The following is an 18567-nucleotide window of genomic DNA, read 5'->3' as shown; positions in this document are numbered from 1 at the left end:
ATGTGAATTAGAAATTATTTTTATTATAAAAGATAAAAAAATTAAAATAAAATATAATTATTTCAAATTATAATCATTACAACTTTTTTTTAAAAAATAAAAAAAAATACTAAAAAATTCGTCCATATTTTAATTCCAAGTTAATTTTTTAATTTAGTGTAAATTAAAATAAATTTCTGCACAAATTTATTAATTTTTTTTTTTATTTCAGTTAGTTTTTCATTTCTTTTTCAAATCCATACATAAATCCATCATCCAACCAAATGATTTTTATAAATATCTATAAATAGGCGTTTGATGAGTTTGATAAAATCAGGTTAATAAAAAAAATTAACATTGAACTAAACCTTTTTTTACTTTGTTAAATTTTATTAGATTCACATTAGACTTGAAGGATTATAAAATTCAGAATGACAAAAAAAACAGGAAAAAAAGAACCAAGGCTTTAAAATGTCTTTTTCAAAAAATGCTAAGAACTCAAAATATTTTATTATTATTTTTATCAAATCTTTTATATATAAATTTCACATCCATTTGACGCATTTGATAAACCTACGGACGTTTGATAAAAATATTAATAAAATATTTAAATTTCCTAACATTACTCGTCTTTTTAATCCACCAAATCCAGCCCTAAAAATTGAAAAATCTCAATACCTAGACTACCCTCCAGTAAATATTTAATTCCCCTTTCTTTAATAATCCTAAATTAAAAACAAAAATGGTTACACGCAAAGGGGATTGATTGATTGAATTACTTTTGAAACAACAGAAGATGCGGAGGGATGATTCTCTGGGACGCAGGCGATCAACATCGAGAGCAGCTGGAGTTGCGCTTCGCTGCCTTGCCATTGGACGCACCATCTCGTGCCCTCTTCTTAACCGTTGGATCTTCCCTCTCGTAGTAGTTGGCAAGATCTGCACCGAACGTTTCCATGAAACTCCTCTGTAGGTCCTCCAAACTCTCCACCTGACCCCCCAAAGGAAAAACAATTATGCTGTGGCCCAATAATTACAATTCGTTGGTGAACTTTTTTTTTCCTTCATATTTTAATATATATATATATTTTTTTTTTCTCTTTCCAGAAGTGATCAAAAAAAATTGATTAAATTATGAAAAAAATTACCACAAGCAAACAAAAATACTTTGATATGCTTCATGTGGAATTTGGATAGTAATTTGAAAAATGAATTGTGAAACATAATTTCTTTTTTCTATTTTCAAATCCCATAATTATATTTCACACAATTTTCTCTTTCCGTTTCAAAACTTTTTTTTTGAATTCATAAATAAGAATGTTGTCAGATAAAATAATTAAAAATAATAATAAATATTAATAATTAAAATTATAAACTTTCTCATTCATGTGTAATAATTTTCACTAAATGGTAATTACCTATTTTCGTATTCTGGTCAAATTTTTTTTTGATATATCTAGATAAAGAGGGTGTTTAGATAATCTACAAGTATATTTTTTTTTAATTTTTTTTTTAAAAAAAAAAAACAAAACAAACAAACAAACAAACAAAATAATACAAAAATGATATGACTTAAAAAAAAAAAATACTAATATAAAGAATCAGCAATGGTACAAAGCCCGAATATAGGGACTCGAATTTGGCTCGAAATTAGGAGGAAGGAAGAGGAGAACTGGACTGGAGAGGCCAACAAAATCAGGCGAAGGTGGAGGTAGAGATGGAAGCGGGGCTGCGATGCTGACGAACGACGAGCTGCGAGATCGGCCGACGAGTCAGGACGCCGACAGCCGACGAGCTGCGACGACATCTCTCTCGCCTCTGTGTTCTCTCTCTCGCCTCTGTTCAACTCAACGAAGAAGAAGAAAGAAAAGGAAGAAAAGGAAGAGAAGAAAAGGAGAAAGAAAGAAAAAAAAAAATCAAAACCCAAAACAATGTTTTGGATTTTGAGCCAATTCGAATCCCTAATTTCGGACTCTAAAACATTATTCTATAAAGAATGTATTTAAAAAATAAAAAATTTAAATCAAATACTCCTATAAAAAATCAGTAAAGATAAATGAAAATCTTATTTAAAAATAATTTTTGAAAAGTCAAAATCAAACCGTCAGAGAAATTCTATACCTCGCCAGTGACTTTATTGTTGTCCATCATCTTGAACAGATCATACATGAAATCACCCATTCCCTGTTTCAAAATTCATCAAAATTTAGGGGGCAAAAAATAAATAATAATAATAAATATATCTTCCAAAAGATATTGATCGATATTGCCAAGATTGATTTCATCATAAAACAAGGTAAATGATGTCGCTTTGAGAATGCCTTGGCAACAAACAAACAAAAAAAATCGTTGATTTTTTTACTCCACTGACTTGGTCGTCATCATCATCAAACAGATCGAGGACCCCAGCGTCGTACATTGATCTTTTGCTCTCATCTGACAAGACTGCAAAAAAGAACAAAACAAACTCCGCATTAACGTCCGTCCAAAATACCAAACAAAAGTTGCAAAAGCCGTTAAAATTCCATCACGCAACCTGTATAGGCCTCTTGAATATTCTGAAACCGGCGGTTCGCTTCTCCGGCCACCCCAGGGTTCTTCGCCCACCGGTCGGGGTGCCATTTCTGCAGAACAACCACCAAAATCATCAAATCATACACATACACATACACATACAGATACAAGTATAAATTATATATATGAATTTGTATATAGGTATGAAATTAGAGAATTTAAAATCGGAAGGAGTACCAGAGCGAGCTTGCGATAAGCTGTGCGAATGTCGGAGAAGGAGGCGTCCTTACGAATCCCGAGGATGGAGTAGTAACAAGATCCGTCGGATCCTCCTTCTCGATCCATTTCTGTCTCCTTCTTCTTCTTCTTCTTCTTCAACGAGTCTCACTGTAACTGTTACACATAGATATAGATATAGATACAGAGAATGAAAGGGAGGGATTTTTTTTAGAGAGAGAGAGAGCGCGAATGAGGTAGAAGTTTTGTTAAGGTTAAATTTCTGCAGAATGGGGCGAAAATATCTGCTGAGAGAGAGAGAGAGAGAGAGAGAGAAGCTGACGCGTGGAGGAAAGTTCGAGAATTTCACTGTTTAGACACCAGAGAGATATTTTATAAGTCGGTATATTTAATTGACCCTGAGGTTGAGACAAATTACGGACTGGCCCATGGAGGTTCACACGTTTTTTTGTTCCCTTCCTGTGTCGCTTGTCAATGGTCGCAATTGTACGCGAGTTTTTTAAATTTTTTTAGAAAATGTTATTCATAAAAAGATATTCATCCTTCAATTTTGTTATCCAAATTTAAATTAGGTAGATTAGAGTAACTCTGATCATTTTTTTTTATTTTTTTGCTAGTTAAAATATAAAAATATTATATTTTTTATTTTATCTAGTTGCTTGAATAAAAATTGTTAAGCGCTGATATTTTATTAATGTCGATTTGTAATAATATTTTTTTAACATGTTTTAAAAATTATATATTTTTATTTATTTATTTATTTTGAGAACAAAGCAAAACATATATATTAAGGGCTGGTTTGGAAATTTTAAAAAAAGTCAAAAAGTTATTAAAAAAGTTAAAAAATTATTACTATTTATCCAAAAAAAATTAATATACATAATATTAAAATATAAATCAACTTCACACCATTCCAGGGGTTGACGTCAAAGCAAAGGCAGTGAAAGGAAAAAAAAAATTACATGTGTATATTCACTAAGTTGGATGGTAAAGTTGGGCCCATGGGGGCCCACCATGGGTCCCTTTTTGATAATCTGAACCGTTTAATATGTAGAACTCGTCTAGTACTATATGTCTGTAAAAAATCACGTCTATCGGATATCGCTAACTATATGATCAAATCAATTTTGTATAAAAAATAGATGGTGTTATAGTTAACAGTTGACAAAAAAAAACTAACATGATTAGATAGCTATTGTTATCCAGTCAACGTGATTTTTTTCAAGAATATAGTACCCGACGAGTACTACACATTGAACGGTTCCGATTAGAAAAAAGGGACCCGTAGTGGGCCCCTATGGGCCGAACAACACCGTCCAATTAAAGCCCGAAAAGGAGGCAATCTTTTCCCATCTTCTACCCAGCCGACTGCCGTGCCCAAACCGTACGACCTACTTCACTATCTTATCCTACACACTTATTTATACAATTTTTTAATACACATTTTTTCATAAAAAGTCAAAAAGTTAACCCAAACATTCATATGTTTTTCCTCAATTTTTTAATCCAAAAAGACAAAAAGTATACTTATTTAAAATACCCCAAACAACTCCTTATTTGAAAAATTGTTTACATCTTTAGCAAGCTGATGTGCAGGATGTGAGTCCAGATCCTCTCCAGCCAAAGTTTCCAACCGGTCCTCTGGTCAATGGCTTGGATCTTGCCACGTCACCCCACTCAGAAAGAACGGCCCAGATCAACGAAAAAAAAAAAAACACAAATTTCAAATTTCCCACAAAACAGAGCTCCTTATTTTCAATCTGTAAACAAAAAAAAGAGAGAGGAAGAGGGAGAGGGAGAGGGAGAGGAGACACCGTCCATCTGCCATCGTTGTTGGACCACCAGCCACCATTCCTCACCGGCGACCACCAGGTTGAGAAACTAAAGTAGATTTGCAAGAAAAAAAATTAGGGCTTTTATTTGGGGCTTTACTTTGATTTGGGGCTTGCAATGCATATGCATATATAATGTATGCATATACATATATAATGTATATATATACATAAAATGAGGAGCTGATAATGTATATAAACAAAAAAGCCGTCCATTTTGGATCTGTAAACACAGTTATGGATTTTCAAATTTCAGATGCTCATAATGTATCTAATATATATATATATATATATATATATACCACTGTCCATCTGCCATTGTTTTTTTTTTTTCTTTACATGCTCATAATGGTTCATTAAAATATATATATATATATATATATATTTGATTATGTACTGTGTGCATCTTTCAGGAAATTTTATAGAGAACACTTTTCAAAAATAGAGGGAATGAATGAATATATACATTATCTTCAACACTTTTCAAGCACTGGCCCACTATAGGAAAATAATTTGAATCAGTGCTTGAATGAATAAATTTGAAAAGTGCTTGAATTATGGTTCTTGAATCAGAGCTAACAATGTCTTAGACAAATTTAGTTTGGTATCATTTTCTGGTTATTTTGAATTGATTTGATGTTTCCATTTATATTAATTATAAATGATAGTAGTTATATGAACATATTAATCATTTTAGAGTGATTTAGAATCTGTTGAAAATCAGTATGTTCAAAATCAGTGTGTTCAAAATTTTGAGATGTTGACAATAGAATGTAGACTCCTCTTCACAGGATATTGTTGTAGCTGTTGAGATGTTGAACAATCAGAAACCTGAGAATCAGGTTAGTGATACCAGTTTTGAGAATACAAATTGTTTATTGACAAAGACTGGTAAGGCAGCAGGGGAACACCATATTCTCAGTAAGGAGGTTGATATGGATGCTAAAATTATGGAGGGAATGAATGAACAATATCTTCAACTAATATTTTTGGATGCTCATATATCAAATGATAGAATAGAAAATTCATCCACACATAATCAGAATTCATAAAAATTAAAATTTGCAAATGCTTCAAAAGAACCCAAATTCAGATATAACATTACAAGTACAAATCTGATTCAGATAGAACCCAAATTCAGATTTAACATTACAATTACAAATCTGATTCAGATAGAACCCAAATTCAGATAGAGCTAAGGTAAAATTAGATAACAACTCATGTTAAACAATCTAGAGATACAAGTTGATGGTTGTGTTTTTCTTTGAAATCAATCACAACAAATTTCTCAGTACTGACATCCAATTTAACAAAAAGACGGGCCTCACAACCAATCCTAGTTTCAGTTCTAGGGTTTTTTGTCAATGGGTCTCGCTTGTCAACCTTCCGAAATCCCTCTTTGTTGCAAACCAAATTTCTAGAAATAATTTGATTAGTAACCTTGTTCTTCTTACAATATTCCCTTCTTATGCTAAACCCCATTCTTGCTCCATATGCATTATAAAAATCATACGCACCTTCTTCTGAATCAAAAGTCATTCCTTCTTTTGGCTTCCAACCACAATCGTTGTCAGTTTCCATATCCATATCAAAACACAACTACAAAGTAAAGACAATGAAATGGGAGAAGCTTTAGAAAAGCTTTCTTCATACACAACTTTAGAAACAAAAATAATAAAATTTGAACATTAACATTTGAACATTAATAAAATTTGAACATTAAAATTTGAACATTAATAAAATTTGAACATTAACATTTAAAAAATCAAACAAGAACTTTTAAAAAGCACATAACCTCAGGTTTTAATGGGGTAAGATTTAAATTTAAAAACAAATATGATTTTGAATATTACATGAGGTTTCAAATTAAAAATATGTCATTGTCATGTTGTCTAACCCATGGCTACCAGCAAGCTCTCTTTGAGTGGAGAAACTAGCTTAGAAAACAAAGGCAAAACAATTTAAAATTTTTTATGTTAATTGAAGCAGTCATTTTTGTTATGCAAAACAAAGGCAAAACAATTTAGAAAATCCATGGCTACCAGCAATCATTTCTGTTATGTTTTTCATACTCTCAAAAGTTTATTATTCAACAATAATATGTCACTATTCTTACAAGTTTCTCTAAAACTTGTTTGACACTAATATTTTAATTGATCACAAAATATCCATATGCAAGCAATGAACCATTATCTTTTTCTTTTTTTTTTTTCTATAATGGGTCATTAAGGAAGGTGTTATTTCCATGATTTACGCACTGAAATAATTCAAGCAAACCTGGAACTTTTCAAACATCACTACATGGAGCAGAAGCTATTATAATTTTTAGGAATTAATGAGTATTGGTTTTTGGAAACTGTTTATTCTACCCAAAAACATACAAGATGAAACAATATTTCAAACACATTTGGTGAAACTATTTTTGAAAAGTGTTCTCGATAAAATTTCCTGAAAAATGCACACAGCACATAATCAAATATATATATATATATATATATGAATGAAAAATGTTCTTTCCTATCATATTTCATGTATAAATGAATGAATTTTTTGAATGTAACAACAAAAATGGGAACAATAACACAAGATTTGCAAAGGGACTGGAACATCACCAGCAAAACTTGCAGCTGAATTGCTTTCTCGCCGAGGCTCTGGTTCGCGGTCGTCGGAGCTGGAGCGTTGATGTTCACCGCCATCGAGGTCCGCCGCCGTCGATGTTTGTTGCCTTCGCCGCTGTCTATTTCACAAGAAAGATGTTGCTGGTGAAAGAACTCAATGGGAGGGAAAAGAGGAAAAGACGCTAAATGGAAGGGAAATTACGGAGCTCTGTTTTGTGGGAAATTTGAAATTAGTTTTTTTTTTTTTTTCGTTGATCTGGGCCGTTCTTTCTGAGTGGGGTGACGTGGCAAGATCCAAGCCATTGACCGGAGGACCGGTTGGAAACTTTGGCTGGAGAGGATCCGGACTCGCAGGAAGTACCATATCTCTCTGCACCTTAGAGATGGATACACACTGCAAGCACTTTCACCAACACCTTTCAATCAGTAAAAATTGATACACATTGCAAGCCATATTCCTTAGCCCAACATAAAGCTTTGAGGCAAGAAAAAATTGTTTCAAACCACTAATTCAATACTATTAATACATAATTAATGACATGACATTATGTGAATTTCACTACTGATGTGATAGTTTGACCTTTGTTTATTTATTCTTGCTTTTTTTTGCACTGTCAACTCATTAAAGCTAACATTAATATCACTATTTTAGAACACTGAATCAGTGCGGTTAAGCAAGCCACCACTTCACACCCATGCTGCACCTGCTTTGTACCCCTCCCTACGCCAAGAGCCATCGATAATCAACATCCGTACCTGAAAATTAACACTGTTATTCAAAGAATTAGACAAAACACAACAATTAGAAGCCGCATTACCTAGATCCCCCAAATCAGTGCGATCTCTGGTTATCAATTTAAGAACAGAAAGAACACAAATTAACTAAGCAAAAACCTTACAAAGGTCAAGGAACAAATTGGGGGAGGCTGGAAATCACAAATAGTAAAGTTGGGAATAAACTTCAAAAAGATAATGTTAATTATAAAATGATAATGATTCATTCCTTAATTTTGTTGTCCAATTTCAAATTAGGGAATGTTCAAAAAATTTCAAATTAGGGAGGTTAAAAATGAGAGGGAGAGGAGTACGTGATCGTTTTATATGGAGGTGAACCATCTCATTAGAGATGGAATTAAAGGGATAAAATTAAGGGCATATAGCATTACTCTTCATAAAATTCATAGGAAAAATTTACAAAAATGATGTGATAATATCATTATTGTAATCTTTAATGATATTTTATTTTGGAGTGAAATATCCACAATAAATAATATTATTATGTATAAATTTTTTATTCATATAACAATACTCTTTTTTAATTTTGACATTAATTATTTAGACATTATTCAAGTACACCGTGTATGATTTATACTCGGGAAATCCTAATATGCACTCCTAATTATGTCATTTTGTGTTTTAGTTATGACCATTTTTTTTTCTTTAGTTATTATGCCTCATATTATATATAGTTATGATATTTTTTTCTTTTTTTTTAGTTATGACTCAAAAAATTGAAGTTATATCATTTTCCTTTTTAATTATAAGGTGCATATGGTACACACCTTTTGAAGGATTTGCACCCTTTGAAGGATGTGCACCATAGTATTTCCCTTCATACTCAAAATAATCGATAATTAAGGCATAACACAAGTTTTAATTTAGCAAAATATTTAAGACTCATAAAAATTCTCTCATAATTTATACCCCATAATGATATAACATGGTAGATGTTAACTTTTGATTTGCCCCTCTTAATTGTGTAGGGCCTATCGCCCTTGTCATACCATTATAAGTGAATTTAGGGGTGTAATGGCTCTCTCTAGCCCTTCTCTTTAATTTATTATGTTCAGATTGGACATTAAGCTTGGATTAAAGGTTGAATTTTTAGTAACACTGCATAACTCAAACAGAATTGAATTGTACCCACTTTAAACCATAAACTGGTTAAAAAGGGTGAAGTTGCCTTGGGCTTGCACATGGGTGAGGGTTATGCAAAATAGAAGTAGCACATCCATAAGCAATAGAGCCCATAGTTTTAAGATTCAATGCTAACATCAGCCACTAGTTAATAGTAGTTTCACTTAATCATTGTTGAAATAATAAGGTAAAAATTCTAATTTAACATATTACAATAGGAGCCATCACAACAGCCACATTATAATAATCCACTCCAAAACTTTCTTTAACATGTCAAAAAATTGCTAATGTATTCTCCTGTGCAAATTGACAAGCCACTAAAGAAAGATTGTTTTTAGTGAAACTGTAATTATTTAACAATACAGGTCATTATAACTACTCACTGGAGTTTAAGGACAATAAACTGCAAAACTAGTTCCGTTTCATATATTTCTAAGGACTTTTATCTATTGTTATAGACTTGACACATTTTATACAATTTTTTACGTGTATATCGAAGCTAATAAGCATTTTCCTACAGACTGAATAACTGAGAAACAATACAAGGACTAGAGAGGCTAGTGCAGTATTGATAAAGAAATTCACTCAGGTATCAAGTTCACCAAAGCCACCAATCACAACAACAGCCACAAGTGTGATGCTCTACATATATTCATGAAAATGTAAGAATTCATTTAGAATTTCAAATAGGATTACAATAATATTGCCCCGAAAACAGAAATATGTACAAGCACCAAATTTGCATTTGATTCAAGAAGGGAAGCCATGATAGCAAAAGGCATATTAGCCACAAAAACTAAGCTATAACACATAGGAAATGGCTACATCCTAAGTTCTAAGACAACTGCATAACAAAAAGAAAATCAGTAATCTAGATTCAGATGGGTTGTCATTCATTTAGCAGCCACATCCAAAAAAACTGACATAATATGATCTTGTGATCTCTAACTTGAAAGAACTTTTTGTTGTCCTTTGATGCTAAGAAAAAACCTAGCATTCATAAAAGTTGGCCTAAACCATTGAGGAGAAGCTTTATCTCCTATCATTTTGAGACAATTGCTCAAAAACTAAAGCCTAGAAATTCAGATAAAAAAACTTTGCCATTTTTTAGCCTCCACATCCCGCCTAACCGATATTCCCCACTTCATGGCAGCCCGAATCATACACCACCTAGCTTTAGGTTTTCCATTCCTTGAAATATGGATATCAAAATTAGAAGAAAGAATTCCAACTGTTTCATTATTTGGAGCGAAGAACAATCCATTCCCGTGCCAAGTTGGTTTTTGTTCCTGAGAATTGTCATTAGCAGTTAGATGACCAATCTGCATGAATGAGCCCAGAGATCCACTTGGAGCCCAACTGTCTCCTCCACCGTAGGGTCCAGAGCAAGAATCTGCTGCCATCAAACAATTCCCTAATGCTGGAGTGAACAATTGCATTGGCTGATAATGCTGTGCCGCAGAAACTTCTAGTTGACTACCATCTTGAGCATCGTAAGTGTATGGCTGCAAAGACATCATATGATTGGAAGCCAGCTGCATCTCTAGCGGATCTGAAAAGAATATGGTGCTGAGCAAATGAGTACTTTGAAAGATAGTCATGAATTGGCAAATGAAAATCTTGAACTTGCATCACCATACATAGAAGAGAATATAGCATACTGTAAAAACAATGCAACTGCACAATGTGTAGCCAAGCACATGAACTGCAAAAAAGAATGTAAACCACCGCAAAGTAGCAAACACCCAAGGGCCTCTTTGTGCCAATATTGAACATCAGAATTCAGATAGAGAAATTATTTGTCTATCCCAATTTTTCAAATCTCACTGACGATTAAAGTCTTTAGGATGTTAATCAGTAATTACTATGGCCCCGTTTGGTGTAGCTGTTAAAACAGCTTATAGATTATAGGTTAACAGATTATAGATTATAACTTTAATCAGAAGTTGTTAACCTGTTTGGTGTAACTGTTGGATTATAGATTTAAGTTGTTGAGTAGTGTTTGTTAAATAAGTTGTGAAATAGCTTTTTTCAATTAATTTTTATTTTTTATTTGTCTACATTTCTCATAAATAATAATAATAATAATCTGTAGTCTATTTGAGTCTTTTTCTATTTTTAAAAAAATAAAAAATAAAAAAATTTAAGAGTATAACCATAAATTAACATGTCCATAACAGAAGCTGATAATCAGAAGTAAGGGGTGAGCAGCTTCTCAGAATCAGCTTTTTTGAGTTAAAATAAGCTGTTAGAATCAAAAGCTGTTTGAAATAAGTTTAACCAAACAGTCCAAAATAACTTTTTCAAAGCTAAAAGCCATAAGTTGGCTCAGAAAAGCTGAAACAAACACCCCCTATTTAGAGAGAGGTTTGGGGTTCGAGCTTATGGAGAAGTGTCGAGTGCCCAGTTGTGCTAATCTAAATTAGAGAACATACAAACATCCTACCTAGTGCCCCCCAAAAAAAGTTACTTCAGATGTCCACTTTGCAGTACAAAATTATCCTAATCCAGATTTTAATAATTTGTTAGGGAAATGCAAACGACTTGATATAATTCATCCAATGACTGAATTCCTTCCGTGAACTACCCCTTGGCTGTGTATGAATCAAAGATCTTGAGGGATTTGTTGAGGGAAAGGAAAAGGAAAACGAAATGTGACGAAAAGTTAGGTGAAGTTCTTAGAACTTGTTTTGCAAATTTTTTTTGAAGTTTGACAAAAATAGACACCAAGAAAAGATATTTTTGAATTAATAAAAATTATTTCCACCCAAAAAAAGAGAAAACCATATGAAACTAATGAGCAATTTTTATTTTTTCATCTTTTTCACCAACTAGTTTTTCGAAATTTTTTCAGAAAACAAATTCTGAAAATTCAACCAAACAGATCGTTTCTATTTCATTCACTTTTCCCTTCCTATTTCCTTTCCCTCCTCAAATCCTTGATTCAAACACAGCCTTGAAGAATCCAAGCCAGGAAAGAATATATGTTTGTTTCATACCTTGGTGGAAGTTAACAGGCTGCAGACTGCTAACTGGGTCAACTAGCAGTGCAGGTCCAAATGCTGATGCCTCATCAAGTGGAACCCAGTCATTCACATTTTTATAAGCATGTTTCTTCAAATTTTCCACCAAACCCTGCTAATGAAACAGGGAAGTTAATCGCATTTGAATCAGGACACTGATGACAACAGAAACAACAATGTAATTTACTTATCTTAAAAAGCCATAACTGAGGAGCAAATACTCCTAATGAACTAGTGATGGAGCAAGAACTTTTTGTTCTTTTCTTTCTTGTTTTCTTTTAGCTACTTTTTCTTTTTTTGATTGTTAGAGGTTTATTATGCCCGGCATTTTCCAAAGACAAAACTTGGGGATTTAGTCTACAGAGCATAGCCGTGGTTAGTTGGCTCCTAGGACAGATTAAGACCGTGTTTAGATCTTGGATTTGGGTAGGGAAAGGAAATGGGAAGGAAAATATGAATGAATTATAAGCTAATTTTGTTTCACATTGTCCTCTACTTTTCTTTTCCCTCCTCAAATCCCTATCCAAATTCATGACTCAAGCACAACATAAGTGTCTTGAGTGTTGCTGATTGAGAATTGACATCATCAGTGCAATCATTGCTCTGTACTCACACAACCATATTTTGCATGAGTATGTTGCATTTGAGTTGGGATCTGTTTTAAAATTAACCTAGCATGCTGCCTCAAATCAATGAATGTCATGGGTGTTTCATGGGTCAAAACACAATTGCATTAACACGGGGTCCTAAATTTTCTGATGTTGAACAGTGCAAGCCTAGTTAACATGATGCAATTTTGAGAGATCTAGAATCTAAGCTAAAGGTTTGATTTTAAAATAATAATAATAATTAAAAGCGATTTTAACTTGAAATCTGAAAACAGAGTAAAATTAGCATGAATTCCATTCACTGTGCCCGCTGATGTTCAATGGGAAAATGTTTGGTGTAGAAGCATTTTGTGGTATTTTACATGTTCATGCACAGTTCAACCAACCACAACAAGAAAAACCATAAAACAAGATCTATTTAGTGTATATTTTGAAGAAACTAGAGTTAAGCTGTGATTTAAATAAATTTCAGGTTAGGAACGCGCACCATCTGAAATACACTGAGCTTATCCAGCGACTGGTAATTTTGGCCATCATTGATCACTCCTACAAGCTTGTAGATGGAATTGAATACAAGTCCAACCCTTTCCGCATCCCTATAGTACGTGTACAACTTATCATCTAGAACACAAGCAGTGGCATGCTCTATGATTGTCTCCCATATCTTGTTTGAGATCCCACAACCAAGTATCTACGGTTTCAATGGCAATAGGTAAGATGGACTCCTAAAAAATGCAGCTTAACAATTTGAGAGAGAGAGAGAGAGAGAGAGAGAGAGAGAGATTCTCTTACATTGCATAGTGAAGATTGGTCAGCATGATAAAACTGCAGGAACTCCCCAACGGTGGTAATGCCGTTGTCAGCTAACTTTTTATGAAATGCACCATCTTTTGCTATCTTTTCCAAGCGCCATATTTCATCAACCAAGTTTGGAGGGTGATGTTTCTTATACGCTGAATGAAAATATCACATCTCAGACTTGGAATTATAACCATGGCTATCAATTATCTATTATAAAATATTGTTGCAATTACATCTATAATTGACAGTTTTACTACAAATATCTTGAATACAGTCGATTGACAACCTTAAAAGGAACAGGTAAATGGGGATAAAATAAACAAATTGAGTAGATAGCTCAGACTCAGAGTGTATGTGCGCACGTGCATGTCTATGGAAAGCACTAAGGAACTCAAGTTGAGATTGAGTGATATTCTCGGTATATTTATTACGGAAAGAGGATGAAATTCATTTTCTATGAAGTGATGACTACACACCCAGAAATAATTATTCCCCAAAATATTTTAAGTAAGGTATACAATTTGAAGTTTCATCAGAAACTGCAAAAAGAAAAATAGCAAATAAATAAATGTAGTATAATAACAAAATAATATTGAGGAAAAAAATCAACTACACTATCTAAATCATAGTAACTAATTAATCCCTGTTAGTTTTCTAAACCGTCCTTTAACCTTAAATTTGGACATGCATGGAAATTTCGGACTCCAATTATATTTAGTTAATCCATCCAAATTTTCCAAGCAATGGCTGACTAAGATAATATTTTTGTTAGAGAAGAAACCAAAAGCTGATAGCATCAAGCATTAAAGTGACACAAGGTTATCAAATTATTAGGATGCTTTCGGAAAATCACTCGATGTGCAATCAAAGCTTCATAGAATATCCTAACTGCTTTTCAAAAAGTTATTAGGATAGGACATAGATGGCATGTTAGCATTTTCTTCAAATTGTCTGATCATGATTGCTTTGTCATTAAATACCCAAACAAACAATTTTTTCAGTTATTCACGAGAGAGAGAGAGAGAGAGAGAAGCAGATTCACAGAAAAACTTACACTCTCCACGCTGATCTTTTACTACAAAGGCTTCACTTCTTGCTTCTCTAATTCGTACATCAGTGGAAATGCTTTGAACAGATCTCGCTCCCAATCTAAACTTTCTGCCTCTTATCCAGCTTGAGTTATCCGTAAAGCTGACATCAGCAACGTAACCAACTCCATCTCTTAATGTAATTACCAATTCCCCAATCACCAACGGCCTTTTGCCTTCTCTTTCACGTACAACATTTGCATTAAACTCTTCCTCAGTCCAATCCTCTTGACCATCAGCCCTAAAATCACCATCAAGGGCCACAATTTCAACCTTGACTGAAGATAGAGGGCCAGATGTTACGATCTTCTTGGAAATAGCATCAAGTATAACAATTTTTATTGTTTTACTATCCTCAGATTCTATCCTGCTGCCTGTGAACAGTTTAGAGGGCAATTTATCATCAAAGTGCAATTGCCAATTCCTTGATTGAGATGGCTCAAGTTGATTAAGTGATGATCTGCAATAAATTGACAAGAAGTTTTAGACTGTAGATAAGATAATTGAAGAAAAGATTCAAACGAAAACCAGATAACCAGCTAAAAATAAAGCTAAACCAGGACAATAAATCTCAAATGTATTGGGCAAATCAACATGACTAATCCAGTCAGAATAACCCTATCAATCAAATTTGATCTCATCCTAAATCCTTTCTCCTAGAAGTATCAAACAAAAAAGCACCTTAGGAAAATGATGTCACCAACAAAGACTGCAAAACAAGTACTTGGCACAAACAACAGAACTTACCTTGGAGAGGAGTGATAAAAGCGTGGAATCGTGCGTTCCACTTCATCCCGCACCTATTAGACAAGAAACGAGAAACAATGAATATTGAGATATGATAATAGAAGTGTTACAATAGTGATGATGTCCGTCTTTCCAATCACAAATCAAAAACAGATACAGCCTAAATAATTAAAAGAAAAAAAATAACGAAGAAAGAAAGATTTGTAGAACGCCTCACAGTCATCGTGATTTTTGAACTAACCTTACATTCCTGTAAATTTTACTAAATGCTCACGTGTATAATGAATAAATTTTTGTAAACCGATAACTTACAAATATTTGTTTAATTACTATTCCCCTCACATCTAAAAAAATCCAACAAGTTCAATTCTCAGAAACCAAGCTTAGAACAATAATCAGTATAGCTTTTGTCTACTTAATCAAGAATTCAAGATCTTACAAATTGACTACAATTAACACAATGGAAAACAAGGGCACAAAGAAATGAAGGAATTAGTATATCTAAGAACAAAGAAACCAATCCTACCACTCTTCGCAAAAGAGGTTCAAACATTGTTGCAAATTCATGCAGTGAAAATCCTCGCATCACATCTCTAGTAACGCCACTGCACAAATATCACAAACACACATCAAAAACCAATCAAGACATTTTAACAAAGCACAAAATGACCACCATAAAGCTAAAACCACCCACGTTGCAAACGTAAATCTTCGTTTGGATTCCCTAGAGCCATCATCATCCTCCTTAAAACTCAAAAGCCGTTTCATTGCCATCAAAGAGAACCACCACAATTGAATCACTAACAACTTTTTTCTTTTTTCTTTTTTTGGGTACAAAATGGCTAACAAGTTGGAAAGAACTAAAAATTAAAAATTCTCAAAATCTAATAATAACACCCAAAAAAGGCCAACTACCAAACAATAAATAGATGAACTAAACTCAAGTGACCCATTACAGGGGAAGTAGCAGGAAGCTTCAATGAATTGCAAACGACGCGTTAATCACAAAGTCAAGCACGAATTCGACAACAAAACCCTAACAATCACAATATAATGTATAAACAAAACACATACGTGTATATATATATATATTGTGGGTTGGTCTTTGTGTTTGTTTTGTGTGGTGAGAGAATAATATTTAATTAATTAATTTATTATTATTATTATTTTATTTTTGGGGATTGAACAAACACAGAGATTCAACTAATCAGAGGAGATTGAGTGGATCATAACTAGAAACTAAAATTCAAACTAACGAAACAACCGCGTAAAGATTGAAAAGTACAATGAGATTAGGATAACCACAGGTTATATAGTTGTTATTATAGAATAATCTAACAATGTGGAACAGAGAGAGAGAGAGAGTAAGCGTTTACTTATGAGCTCAAGTCGTGTTTGTGGGTTGCGAAGAAGATGGGAGGAAGTTGCAGAGAAGCAATGTTAGCGCCTTCATCGTTTGTGGATATGGACGGTGTGAGATCGACTTGCATAACCCCATTTTCTTTGAAATTCTTTGTTTGAATTTCGCTTGCAAAGTCGTCGATTATGGATTGTTTAAAACTTTCATATTTCATTTTTTTAAATTCTATTCTAAGTTCACAATCCTAATCTAAAAAGAATTTATTTTGAAAATAATTTTTTTAACTTTATTTTTTTAATTTTTTAACTAATTTAGTCTGACTAAATTAAAATTAGTTCTATTTATAAATAATTTTTTTATTTTTTTTAAGAGAAAAAGTGAAATAATTATGTTTTAAATGTAATATTTTATTTTATTAATTTATTTATATATTTTTATCCACTTGTCAAACGGCAAATCTCATAATAAAAATCATCTGTATAAAATATTAACTTCATCGAGTACCGATAAATATATAAATAAATTACTTTTTATTTTATAGAATGAAAGGTTTAAGTTTAAACTCACAATTATCATCTGTTTTAAAAAATAATATGAAATTTATTCATATATCTAGTGATATCGGATGAAATTAATTTTTACATAACTCATCTAAATTGTTGGGATTATGAGATAAAGAGTTTAAATTATCAATGTAGGTCTAGAATTAAATCAAAAAAATAAAATATGGATGAGCATGGAGGATAAAAGTATGGAGATAAGTCATTCCATGTTTAAAAGCAAATAATTTAAAAATAAAATCCAAAGCATCTCTCTTATTTATAATTAATTATTTTTTTTCAACATTATTCCTGTCAAATAAGCTGTAAAAAATACACTAAAGTTCGTTTAAGAATTGACTTTTAAATTTTTTAAGAAAAAATATAAAAAAGCTACGGAAAAAATACGTTTGACACATACTTTTAAAATTAAAAAGCTACAACTATAAAGAAATTATAACCACATCCAATTGCACCAATATATATATTTTTTTCTCAATGCTATATTATTATTATTATTTTTTTTTGAAAAGCTCAATGCTATAACGGTATTTTAGAAAGTTGATAAAAAATTTATTTTTTAACTTTTTTTTTTTATGTAAAAAGGAAAAGAAAAAAAAGAAATGATATAACCTAAAAAAATTTAAAAATTGGCTTTGTACCAACTGGCCAGAGGCGTTATAGCCAGCTTCCAAAAGGGCTTGTAGTATAGACAAGATTAGTTAATAAGCGGCTGAAGGAACAAACATTCCTTAAATCAATTTTTTTTAAAAAAATTATATGGGGAACGACAAGATTAGTTGAGCTTCTATTTTTACTCACTAAAATTTATTTCAATAGTATTACATATACATATTAATATATTAATTAGTATTATGTTATTTTATTAATTTTACCTATTATAAAAATTACAAATATCTAAAACCTTTAAAATTATGTTACATTATCTGTTACTATTTTTACACACATTTTTCTATTTATATATTTTGTTAATTGTTTTTGAAACATTATATTTTAAGGAAAATGAGTGAGAGCACTAATTAGTGCTACGACTAATGATGTAGCAGTGGGCCCCACCATAAATGATTTGATGTTTTAACCTTGGTGTTGTATTTTTTTTCTTTTTTTATTGAGTGTCATGTCATTAGTGATCTTTTTAGAACTCCAAAATTAATAATCTCTATCATTGTTGATATTTTAAATAGTAAATAAAAATATTTCTTTCCTTAACTTTTAAATCCTAACTATATGCATCACCCAGCATTACCATCCCATCAACATTCAGGTCGATGTTGACTTCACGG

The 18567-nt window shown here is 32.3% G+C and overlaps 2 protein-coding genes across 5 annotated transcripts; both read right to left on the bottom strand.

The window, feature by feature from the left end:
- Positions 1 to 542: 542 nt before the first annotated feature.
- On the bottom strand, positions 543 to 3118 carry LOC114305531 (Chaperone DnaJ-domain superfamily protein). The gene is made up of 5 exons (XM_028250639.2): positions 2731 to 3118; positions 2516 to 2603; positions 2351 to 2424; positions 2101 to 2163; positions 543 to 970 (listed from the first exon to the last, which is right to left on the bottom strand). Exons 1-5 carry the CDS (start codon positions 2836 to 2838, stop codon positions 809 to 811), a joined length of 495 nt encoding a protein of 164 aa, XP_028106440.1. The 5' UTR covers positions 2839 to 3118; the 3' UTR covers positions 543 to 808.
- A 6628-nt stretch (positions 3119 to 9746) lies between these two features.
- LOC114305530 (calmodulin-binding protein 60 B) lies at positions 9747 to 16962 on the bottom strand. Of its 4 annotated transcripts, none has more exons than XM_082914865.1 (8): positions 16741 to 16962; positions 15891 to 15969; positions 15365 to 15417; positions 14584 to 15077; positions 13521 to 13681; positions 13216 to 13419; positions 12097 to 12232; positions 9747 to 10649 (listed from the first exon to the last, which is right to left on the bottom strand). In XM_082914865.1, the coding sequence occupies exons 2-8, from the start codon at positions 15948 to 15950 to the stop codon at positions 10180 to 10182; spliced, it is 1578 nt and encodes a 525-aa protein (XP_082770991.1). In that variant the 5' UTR covers positions 15951 to 15969; positions 16741 to 16962; the 3' UTR covers positions 9747 to 10179. The 4 variants fall into 4 exon arrangements, with proteins under 4 accessions (XP_082770991.1, XP_028106439.2, XP_028106438.2 ...); XM_028250638.2 differs by having other exon boundaries at positions 12097 to 12235; positions 16741 to 16890; XM_028250637.2 differs by lacking the exon at positions 16741 to 16962 and adding an exon at positions 16059 to 16717.
- Positions 16963 to 18567: the final 1605 nt, after the last annotated feature.

The sequence above is a fragment of the Camellia sinensis genome, chromosome 2 (assembly GCF_055761805.1).
Source record: "Camellia sinensis isolate YWXY chromosome 2, ASM5576180v1, whole genome shotgun sequence".
In the NCBI taxonomy this organism is placed as follows: Eukaryota; Viridiplantae; Streptophyta; class Magnoliopsida; order Ericales; family Theaceae; genus Camellia; species Camellia sinensis.
Note: the sequence above shows the minus strand (reverse complement) of the source record. Positions and strands in the feature narration are given on the sequence as shown.

Excerpts from the sequence above, each read along its gene's own strand:
- LOC114305531 (XM_028250639.2), bottom strand. The coding sequence starts at position 2,838 with ATGGATCGAGAAGGAGGATCCGACGGATCTTGTTACTACTCCATCCTC. Across the intron at positions 2,604-2,730 it reads CTTATCGCAAGCTCGCTCTG|AAATGGCACCCCGACCGGTG; the intron begins GTACTCCTTCCG and ends GTTGTTCTGCAG. Across the intron at positions 971-2,100 it reads ACAATAAAGTCACTGGCGAG|GTGGAGAGTTTGGAGGACCT; the intron begins GTATAGAATTTC and ends TTGGGGGGTCAG.
- LOC114305530 (XM_028250636.2), bottom strand. The coding sequence starts at position 16,138 with ATGGCAATGAAACGGCTTTTGAGTTTTAAGGAGGATGATGATGGCTCT. Across the intron at positions 12,236-13,215 it reads AGCTCAGTGTATTTCAGATG|CAGGGTTTGGTGGAAAATTT; the intron begins GTGCGCGTTCCT and ends CTGTTTCATTAG. Across the intron at positions 10,650-12,096 it reads GCCTGTTAACTTCCACCAAG|ATCCGCTAGAGATGCAGCTG; the intron begins GTATGAAACAAA and ends TATTCTTTTCAG.